The sequence below is a fragment of the Periplaneta americana genome, chromosome 15 (assembly GCF_040183065.1).
Source record: "Periplaneta americana isolate PAMFEO1 chromosome 15, P.americana_PAMFEO1_priV1, whole genome shotgun sequence".
NCBI classification, from domain to species: Eukaryota; Metazoa; Arthropoda; class Insecta; order Blattodea; family Blattidae; genus Periplaneta; species Periplaneta americana.
This window is the reverse complement of record NC_091131.1, coordinates 97589125-97601066: the sequence shown is the minus strand read 5'-3', so window position 1 is coordinate 97601066 and position 11942 is coordinate 97589125. Positions and strand designations below refer to the sequence as shown.

The window sequence follows — 11942 nt, the reverse complement described above, 5'->3', positions numbered from 1 at the left end:
TTTTTTACCTATGACCATGGTCTTCGTCTTGTTGGCATTTATCTTCATTCCATCATACTGCTCACAGCTGTCATTTAGCTCCAGTAGCATATGCCTTAGTATTTTCTTCTCTTCTGCTAACAACGCCATATCATCAGCAAATCTTATACATTTTATTCTTCTTCCTCCTACTACTATCACTCTTTGGATGGAATATGGATTCTGAAAACAGTTTTTCACTAAATCCTCAACATTGTTAAATAACCTACTTACTGTATGTAAGATCTCGTGGTGGAACAGCCTATGAAGAGCCAAGGGGTGCCAGGTTCCAGCAATCACAGTGAAATTATTTAAAATGCCTAGCTCAGAAAACCAGAGTATCCAAATTATTAGCTGTGAGAGAATCTAAGAAACTTCACTTGCATTCATGTAAAACACAAATGACCCATAAATTAAGCGAATATGATCTGGCCTCATAAGTAGATTATTGTAACTTAGTACACCAGTCTGTATATGATGTCGAAATCAATAAATAAAAGTAAATATCTTGTTTTTTTCTTTTCTTGCTGTGGTTACAGGACCGATTTGACCGGGGAGAGCGCCCCCTTCGGCCGAGGCAGCGCGCTTTCGTTAGTCATTGTCCGACCTTGAGAGACTCCTATATTGAGAGATAAAGTATGCAGTGGTTCCCAAACTTTTTTGTTCGCGGATCCCTTTCGACTCTGAAAAAGATTCATGGATCCTTAAATTAAATTAATCGCTAGATTGATATAGATATAAATTTAATATACCTCCATATTTATATTCTGTATGTATTTAACATCGACAATATGTTTACAATTACATTAATTGCCATGCATAGCCATGAGTTCAAAAACGTGCAGTAATATTTATAAACTGCGTGTATTTGTTTCAGTAATTACATGCATAATTATAAAAAAATTACCTTCAAATTGCTAATGTGTGGAATTTTTATTTCTTTGCTACATATCATGAAAATCCTACTTAATACAGATATGTTGGAAATGGGAGGAGTTTCGCAACTGCACATTTAGAAATTTACGAATACAGTGAGTAGAGCATCGATTATCCGAAACAATTGGGGACGAGGGGTGTTCGGATAATTGATTTTTCAGATAACCGATCATTTATGAAAACAAATTGTACCGGTGTCATAGGAGCAGTATGAATGGACATCAGATTTAGCACCTCCTATGAACAAGTGTTCAGATCTCAGAAAGTATGTGTTGTAGGACCCATGTTTATTAGACATTATTTTCTTGTTTTGATGCATACTAGCACCTCCTAAACTATTGGATACTTTAACACTCTGTATATTTTTGTGTAACTGAGTTTTTTGGTTGTGTTCAAAATACACGTTTCTTCCTTTTTTAAAATTTAATTCTTTGCTGAAATCTCACATTACAAATGAATAAAATATAAATAACTAAGAGTATAGAAACCATTAATAACAAAACAATTCCAGAAAATTTTGTGACACTGTTTGTGAGTAATACGTTATCCTAATGCAACCTCAGTCATCATCATCAATCATCATCATTATCTCCTTCCTCTTCAGGAGATGCTTCCTCGCCAACTTCTTCTTCCCCTTCATTTTCGTCTTCACTTCCGAGTTCTTCTCTTCTGACTTTCGCTTCTTCAGTTTCGTCTCTCTGCACAGGTCCCTTGTCTATTCTTTTCAGATTCGGTAGATGCACTAATATTTCTACCCTTTAAACAAAGAACACATTAATCAAATTATGTTTTTGCTTCAGACAGTGGGACATAAGAGTGACGTAATTTGATGGACTCAGCGTGTCACACGGGTTATTCACGGAAATACTTATTTTACTTTGTCAATTTTAACCTATTTATGTAACTTTTGAACTGGAAACTCAAAATAAAGTTATCAGTATTAAACTAAATTACATAAAGAGATGAATTCCAATTGGAGTTATGAAATATAATTACTACCGGGTACCTAGAAAAAGAAACAAAAACAACCCTGCAAATTAAGCTTTCAGGTATAACTCCCTGTAAAGTTGATTTGAATAATTTCGAGGGAAAAGCAACCCATTTTTCCTGAGTAACTAATTGATATCCCCTGGCCTTTTTATTTCATCAACATTACCTGTTTTATAGTTAAAGTTTACCTGACTAGATAAATACGTAGATCAAAATTGGTGGAATAAGAATTTATTTGAGATTATGAATAAAAACAGAGCTATGCAAGAATTTGTTTTCCTTACTGAATGAGGAATTTTGTATTAATATGCTATTTTAGTAGTTACTAATTATTAAACAAATATGACCCACTCGTAAGAAGAGAAATAGATCTCAATGTAAGCTATGGAGATGTTAGCCTTCTAACTGCATCCTATAAACTTCACGTCAAAATATTAAGTGAATGACTCTAAAGAATAGTGGGCACAATGACATCAGATGTGAAATGCTGTTTGATAAAAGAAAGATCGTGTTCAGATTACATACTGGATGTTCATTTCAAAGTGTGTCATGACGTCACTGTTGATGAGTCAGCGATTTGAAGCGAGTTTCAGCTTTGGTGCCAGAGAAGTTGCCTATTAATCAAGGCGTTCAATCTGAACTTGAGAACGTGTACGGTATAACTTGAACGTCGTAGCAACAGATGGCGGTCTGTACGGTCTGTGTGCTACCATAACCTCTTTCGAACTGTGTTTTGCGCGACCTAGTGGTACGCAGGGTATTTGTTATCATCGGTTGCGTACGGCAACATTCCACAACACAAATCAAATGCTTCGTGTCCATGTTGACCGTCCAAGTTAATGTCAACAAATACGTAAGTAATCGTCTTAACCCTCTCCCCATATCCCGACAGTAAGAAAGAACTCACCTCAGTACATGTTTCGAAACAGTTCACATTCCTGCCACTACCGGCGTTACCGTACGTATCGATAAGTACTCTTCTGAATGAACGCCGTACTTGCTAGGCAACTTCTCTTTCACATGAATAATACACCTCTGCGGAAGTGTAGGAAGATTGAATTCTCTAGGCTCATCGATTAGCCACATGACGACATACAGCGAGCCATGACACACTTTGAACTGAACACTCAGTATTTATTATTACCAAACTTGAGGCGGCATAAAGTAGAGAATACAAATTACCAAACGTAAAATTTACTTTGTCATACGTTAAAAGTGTTGAAAAAAGGAGTTTACCTTCGACAGACGGCCCGTTTCGACGCTATGTGTCGTCGTCTTCAGTGTCTCTTCAAGAAACACTGAAGACGACGACACATAGCGTCGAAACGGGCCGTCTGTCGAAGATAAACACCTTTTTTAACAATTTTAACACTTTTAACGTATGACAAAGTAAATTTTATGTTTCTAACAAAGTGTTAACGAGAACTTTAATCAATGAATTACCAAACGTCTTTGCATTTATAGGTTATAATGTTGAGAAAGTAAATCCACAGTGTAGTATATACAGTCACGAAGCTTGAGTTGTTGAGGGTACTAGGAACAATAGACTGTGCCGGTACTATTTTGCATTGTCTGTTATGAGGCGATAGTAGCGATCCTAGTTGTTAGAAACTATCTATGGATACATATTCCCTACGTATTGAGCTTCGTGACTGTACTAGACTGTGGTAAATCGATAACGACTAATTGAAGTATTAATTGGTCCATTGCTTGCCCTTATTATGGGAACCATACAGAGCTTAAGTATAAACAATAAAATTTAGGTTAAAATAGAGAATAGTGAATATAAAATTGCCGAAAAAATCGAGTATTGCAAAGATATTCTATTTCATCCATTCTTTTAATTTGTACATATATTATGAAAAAATTAAAATGTGGTTAAATTATTATTATTATTATTATTATTATTATTATTATTATTATTTAATTCTACTTACTACCGCTTAGGATTGGAACACCTTAGCTCCTTAAATGTAATGATCATCGGACCTACTATGTCCATATGACATTTTTTTGAAGCGCGGGTCATATTTTATTAATCACGTTGTATAGAGAAATTTCTTTCCAACAAAAATAATATAGTTTAATTCGTGTCATAAGTCGTCACCTCCTTACAGTAGACTACATACATATTAGTCGTCTGTTAGCCACTTGTTACATTTATGTTTATAGATATTACTGTAACTTACCCTTATGCCTATCGGGGAGTGTACGACAAATTTGTCGTAGTAAGGGAGTTCTAGGAATATGTGTCAATTACTTCCGTAATTTTTTCCACTGTATGTTGTGAATAAATCGTCTGTTCCATTATTACTGAAAATGTATTATCTATTTATTTGTTTATTTATTTATTTATTTATTCCTCATTTATTTATTTACTCCTTTTTTATTTATTTACTTCTTTTTTTATTTAATTACTTCTTTCTTTACTTCTTTTTTATTTATTTACTTCTTTCTTTACTTCTCTTTTATTTATTTACTTCTTTCTTTACTTCTTTTTTTATTTATTTACTTCTTTCTTTTTTATTTACTTTTTCTTTATTTCTTTTTTATTTATTTACTTATTTCTTTTTTGGTTATTTCTTTATTTATTTACTTCTTCCTTTTTTGGTTATTTACATATTTACTCCTTTTTTATTTACTTATTTATTACTTTATTTATTTACTTCTTTCTTTTTTGGTTATTTACTTATTTATTTACTTCTTTATTTATTTATTTACTTCTTTCTTTGATTCTTTCTTTCTTTAGTTATGTACTTATTTATAATTCGTTTATATATCATCCGTCAGCCATGGACACAAGAGGGGAAGCATAGAGGGCGAATGAAGATCTCCCACCCTCCTCACGAGCCCTGGTATGTCTCTTACCGAGACGTTCTCATGGAATCGGTCTCGCAGTGTCGAAATCTGTTAACTGTACAGCCGTGCACAAAAGAGTTAATCTAGCACCGGAAAACATTAAAGTTTTTCAGGACACATAATATCTGATGCCTTAATTAAGCATTTTAACAGAAAAAAAAGTGGGAAGAATGTGTTATGTCATATGAAATGTTATAGCTTGCTTCTAAGCTTTGCGTTGCAGCCTTTGCTGGAGATCTTTCCAAAACACGTCCAGTCTGAAACTCTAGTGCAAACAGTTCCGCACACCTTTTCCATGAATTGTGCTTCGCATAACACTCAACAATGAACACGCGTTGTTTTATTGTGAGCACCATTTTGTGTTGCTTTCAACTGGCCATTAAACACGTCTGCTTCTCTCACTCACTCACTCACTCACTCACTCACTCACTCACTCAATGCGAAGCTCGGGACATAGCATGCGGGAGATGCGCATGCGCGGACATGTGACATCAACCCATTGTTGCGTCGAAATCACGGTTTCCTGCATTGTCAGGGTCATTTCCCCGTATCTTATACATATAAATTCATATATTATTTCATATATATTTTCCACGGGCTAGTTTTATTTTGCCCACTCTGTATAAGATATAAGCCTGCGATGTGTTGATCAACATGGCCAGAAAATTGGATCATAGTTTTCATAAGCCTAAGGGCGAAACAGCTCAAAGGTGTCAGTCAATGAAGTTTGGTTATGATTACAATGATGACTGTGATAAATTAGGGTGATTTGTTAGTAATTGTAAGTTGTTTTACATGTTTGAAATTTATTATAAGTTTTACAGTTCTTTTATTTGAATTAAATAATGCAGTAACTTTCTCATTGTTTTCTCATAGAACAGATTCATAGACGTTGCTAGAAATTGCTAAGCGGAAACACTAGTTAAACAATAGCGTCCACGGACCGTTGACATACGGTGAATATATTGCAAGTTTTAAACATGTACTCTAGTGAACTAACTATTGTTGTGATTGCGGGCGGAGTAGCTTGAAATCTAGTAGCAAGCTACGGTCAGGAAAACATAAATACCGGGATCGCAAGAGATATGGTGTGGGGTAGGTACCATCCGTGACAAAGAGGTCGGCAGTAAGAGTATCGGACTGTTACGATGCATGAAATGTGAAAATATATTATATCCTCTGACCCCTAGTTGCGACATTTATACAAATGTCACAAATACAAAGAAACGCATAAATATCCTGTGTAGTACTACACACGCAATTTTTAAAACGGTTTTCTCTTTCCGAGTAAAAGCTTTCATAATTTATGCTTTCCCGTTTGCACTATTATTGCGGTATGAATAATTTTACACCTCACAGAACCTTTACCAGCAACGAAGTTAGATCTAACACACTGTGTTAGCACTGCTTGTATGTCAATATTACCACTCTCTGTCGGAGAGCTTTTAAATCCTGGATTTAAACCGCACTTAATGGTGTTAAGTCAGCGGACTGAAGGCCGGGAATTTGATCGGCTTTTACTTGTCCTAGGGTACAATACCTGTACTCCTCTTCGACATCCAATGTGAAGGGATTCTCCAATACAACCAACGTCTCCAGCATTGGCAGAAATTTCAATTTCCTCAGCTCCAACATGTTTGCTATTCGGTTTTTCCTATAAATGACAACATTGTAAGTTTTGCTTACTCTTTTACGAATTGCTTTTCCAACTGAAATACTATAAAAGAATTCATTTACGCCTGAGTAACTCCTATATATTTTCTCGTTTTTATACATAACATTCCATATTTTCCTATTAAGAGGATTAGGGGACAGGAACACAGTACTAGGTTAAATTACATGAAATAAAGAGTAAAATGTATGTGAGTCATTAAAAGTAATTACACTAATTCTTTAATACAATCGTCTTGTAAATGCTTTAGACTACATCCACCTTCAAAATTATATGTAAACATGACGTAAACACACTACCTTATTGATATAGTAATCAATTAACCATATCAAACCATTTCAGTGGTAGGCCTACAGTAAAAATTACATTTGTGCGAGATCGTGCGTATTTGCTTGGTTTCCGCACAAAACCAATCCGCGGAAAGTGTAAAATTCCACATTCAGTATTCCCAACCTAACACACATAACAATTTCCCTCTTCTTACCGCTTAAGTGACATATTGATTTTACTGCTTTAGGCTTTTGACATATTATTTTTAGAGACGTTCAATATAGTAATAATTATAAATTGGAAACTTACCACTGCAATTTCACCTAAATTGCACTGTTAATTATTGCTTTTAAATATTTGCAAAAATTAAGTAAACTCTAAATCATTACATAACCTTACCGTTTGTTTTAAGTTCGCATTTATAGACTGGGGGAAAAAAAGACAGACGTATATCACGGCCTGCTGGAGTATAGTAAACACAGAAAACATTTTAAAGCAACAATGTTGAAGATAAATATTTTTTTGCAAATTTGCCGTCATTGAACAGAAACCAAGATGGAGATTTCATTGCAACTAATTAGAAATTCCTCTTTCAGGTATGTAATAAACGATCTTCGCACAAAATAATGTACGATACACGAGCGGTATGTTTTCTTTCAGTTCTCGGAAATTAAAAAAGCTCAACTACGTTTCGCTTTTTCAAACTTTTCCTCGAACATGAAAACTTCAACATACCGCTCTTGTAACGCATATTACTATAACTTAACATGAAATCTTGGAAAACCAATCTTTCAATTTCAATGACATATTGGTCCGATAAGCGTGCGTGCGTGTGAGTGTGCGTGTGTGTTTTTTTTTCTAAATAATTATGAATCTATTTTCCAAAGTTCTGTTGAATTTTAGCAGTAAAAAGAATACCGTTAAGCTAAAATTGTTAAGTAAATAAGTAAAAATAAGAACTCTTAGCACAACCAGCTGCCGTCATCCAGACTGTAGTGTGCTTGAAACACTTGGACAAGTGCTCGAACAGTGCCTAAAGGCGAGCTGCTGATCAATGCTAGACATCATCGTGTACGACATGCTTTGGCGACATCGTTAAAAACTTTAAATTGGAAGATTCATGAGCAAGTACATTGTGTATCATCAGATGGTTCTTTTAGACGGGCAGACATTATTGTTATGTATGGACGCTTAAAATGGGCTCTTGTTCTTGACCCTACTATCCGTTTCGAAAGGAACCCAAATCAGGCCACCGAAGTTGATATTGAGAAGAAGTCTATATATATGAACCTTGTCTGCCTTATCTTATCTTTCTCAAAAGTAAAACGTCCCTCTTAAACAATGTTCTGTCGTTGGTTTGCTGTTTGACAATAGAGGTTCTATTACAAAATTCACATGGAATTATCTTAAGAAACTTCACATTCCTTTTGATTGTGTAATGTCTATTCTTATGAATATTATCAAGAATTCTCTTCAAATATTACATCATCATCATCTCTATTTCAATTACTCCACTTATATTTGTCTTCAACAATTAACTTTCTTTTTTCTTTAATGTTTAAAATCACATTATATTGTACATGTTTATTGTATTCAGGACCCTTGTGATCACTCAAATTTTTGTGCCGATGTATTTAATGAATAAATAAATAAAAGTGTAAAGTTCTTAACTTTTATTGTATTGTAGGTACCATGCAAACATGTCAATGCAAAAGTCCCTCAACAGCTGAGAAATTATGATATACTCAAGAGGAAATAAATTACTTTGTTAGAAAATAGATCAACTCAGTCAATTACTTTCACTGTAAACATAATAGCCCTTCTAGCGTATCATAGTAGCTCTAAAATGTGTATCATAATAGCCCTTGTCATTAACACACTAATTACTGCTCAGTAAGCACACAGTATGTTATAACTGAAACTTGGAAAATTCGGGTGGCTCAAATTTTGTTTCTGGGTCTGTACAAGTATGCTGTCACTTTATTAATCATTGTGAATTAATATGAAAATTTTTCATTAAATACACACTTAATAATAACTCATCGTAACTTCACACTAAAAATTTTGTTATTGTAATTTAATTGAAGGTTATTGAAGAATATTTTATTTTAATTTCTTCCTTTTAAGATGAATTGTTGCAAATAGGTACTTAAATATGTCTTAACGTTTCATGTTATTCTTAAAATATGTAATCTAAAATCCGTAACGTTACTTGAAATTTGTGATAGTATTGGAACTGCGTGCATTTCATTGTCCCTGATGTGTAGTTACTCCTACATCATTCCAGTAGTTCATAATCTGAAAAATGATCGGTTAAATTTTATTTGATTTTGTTACTTTCTGGGTGTCAAGTAATCTAGATCGGGCATTTAATTTTCAGAGACTTTCATAAGTCTATATTGAACGAGTTTGGCTTGAAACATGTATGACTCATTCAAAAGCCTATCATTTTAAAGGGATTAATTTAAGAATTTACCAGAATATAAAATAATTGCTGTTATACATAATTGTTCATTTAAATCAATACAGTCCACACCTGTGGAGTAACAGCTAGCGCGTCTAGCCGCGAAACCAGGTGACCCGGATTTGATTCCCGGTCGGGACAAGTTACCTGGTTGAGATTTTTTCCGGGGTTCTCCCTCAACCCAATATGAGCAAATGCTTTCGGTGCTGGACCCCGGACTCATTTCACCGGCATTATCATTTTCATCTCATTCAGACGCTAAATAACCTAAGATGTTGATAAAGCGTCGTAAAATAACATAAAAAATCAATACATTAAAACAGTATAGTGGCTCTGTACTAGCGGTATTGATAGACTATATGGTTACCCTTGGACCTCTGTTATTTATTGAGGAGCTGAGTACAATAAGAGCCTTTGTATAGATAGCTGTTCTTAAATATTATACATTATAAAATCTTTAACGTAAGATTAATTATTATCAAATGTAAAGTTTTTTCCTAACAATTTTAAAATTTCTATGTCATTTTTCTCAAAAGTGATTTTTTTTTTACATTAACGTTATTATTGCACCCAGATCGTCAGTAATTGTTATATGAGTATAAACAAAAGCGGAAGTAGTTACTCTGGAAAAGAATAGGCTATGTTGTTCGATAGTTATCCCATGTTTGGGGATAAAAAGTTTAGCGAACTGTACTCGTATATACTGAACTATTAAAATATTTTAAAAAATCCAGTTTTAATGAAATTGAGAACCAGACGTGGTAATGTACTTATTCAGAAAGCAGAACTATTTCTCCCTTGTTCAAGATGCGAATGTCTTAAGTTTTGCATCTCCTATAGGGCAAACATGCACTGGAAAAACCGGTCGATTCAAAGCAACGATGTGATTATATTTTTTGTATGTGTTTGTGTATGTGTGTGTGTGTGTGTAATAAAATGTCACTCTGGAAGCTGGCAGCGCTGCTGCTTTCGAATTAGATTCTTTCTTTGACAACACACTGCGAATATCTCAAAGGCCTCCTGCTAGTGCTCTCAATGTGAAAACTTGCATAATCTTCCGCTGGTGACTTCATTGTCATCTCAAAATTGCAAAGTGGAGACATATAGTGAAACATTCTATACACACTCATTTCATGAAAGTTCCATATTGAAAGTACAATCATTGCCTTAAGTAAGCTACAAAGACTGAGGAATACTATTTTATACATAGGCCTACTTAACTGCTGATGTTATTTTGACAGTTAACTTAAGATCCTAGGTAAGTAAAACTACATACAGGTTATTCTATAAGGTCATAATTACATACATATAACTTTCTAAATAATTTCAAGGAAAAATTGTTCCAGGATCTGGTATAGAACCCTGGATCTTTGACTGAGCACGCCAACGCTCTACCGACTGAGCTACCCGGGAACTCTACCAGACCCGGCTTGATTATTCCCCTGATATCCTCATACCTCAAGTGGGTTGACAACGACAGAGCCCAGCCTTGAATGTACACTTTCTGTGCGACTTAAATTTGTGATTTTCTGTTAATGAATAGTAATGTGCATTATACAAATCTCGCTTTCAGGTATAGCTCCTTGTAAAGCTGACTTGAATAATTTCAAGAAAAAATTGTTCTAGGGCCGGGGTCTGATAGAGTTCCTGGGTAGCTTAATCAGTAGAGAGTTGGCGCGCTCATCCAAGGGTTCCGGGCTCGATACCCGGCCTTGAAACAAATTTTCCTTGAAATTATTCAAGTCAGCTTTACAGAGAGCTATATATGAAAGTCAGATTTGTATATAACTTCCTTTCTACAGGGACATCATTTTATTTTTACTAACATTTTTAATATTAACCTGGCCATACCTTTAGAGAACCGGAAACACCGTTCGCTAGCCCCTTCCACGGCTGGAGTTCGATGATACTGGCGTAAAACACAAACAAATCACTTTACTAGGTAGAGGAGGGAAGAAAAGTACTTCATCCATTTACGTAAACTAGGAAATATTGCGATTTTGAGTTCGGCAATTTTCATTAGGTTTTTGTTTAATCAAAATGCAGTACTGTATTAAGAATAAGAGTTTTTACTCACGAACTGAGTTATCCATGCTACGTATTCATTATGCAGTGTATATTATACTGTTTACAGTACATTAGCGTACAATATTTGAATGAATTTAAATTGAAAAATAATCATAATATGGATATTTGAACACATTTTTGAAAATGGTGGCAGTTCATTTCGATACAGGCTTCAGTTCTAATATGCATATTATCGCACTATAGACTACTGTACGTAATTCCAATTACCAGTTTCGTCCTTCGTACTAGTAACTCATGTTGAAATAATTCTGTATCTACTCTATAAAAGAGTACCTTACGTACTGTAAATTCAATCTTCACTTCTGCCCGACCAGCACAGATATAGTTACTCAGACATGCTATCTACTGTCCGTCCAAGGGATTATGCCGCAGGATGTAGAAAGGGGGAAAATCACGTGACAGTTAATTACTTAACGAGGCCCTTTTATTTAAGTTATTTTAAACAGTTGTATAATATTACGTAAACGTCAAATTCCTAACAGAAATTAATGTTTTTAGAAAGGAGCTAAGACAGCCCAGCTTTTACAAAGGGTCGTGCAGAAGCAGGTGGGGGAAATCGGGATGCGACGTAGGCAAACTGACAGTACCTGTGCGAAAATATGATTCAATATTGAAAGCTCTTTGGTCACTGGAAAACGCGAACAT

The 11942-nt window shown here is 34.7% G+C and overlaps 1 protein-coding gene across 1 annotated transcript; it reads right to left on the bottom strand.

Moving 5' to 3' along the window:
- Positions 1-1370: 1370 nt before the first annotated feature.
- Positions 1371-6445, bottom strand: LOC138715651 (leucine-rich repeat-containing protein 23-like). The gene is made up of 2 exons (XM_069848723.1): positions 6344-6445; positions 1371-1710 (listed from the first exon to the last, which is right to left on the bottom strand). Exons 1-2 carry the CDS (start codon positions 6436-6438, stop codon positions 1527-1529), a joined length of 279 nt encoding a protein of 92 aa, XP_069704824.1. The 5' UTR covers positions 6439-6445; the 3' UTR covers positions 1371-1526.
- Between the last annotated feature and the right edge of the window lie 5497 nt (positions 6446-11942).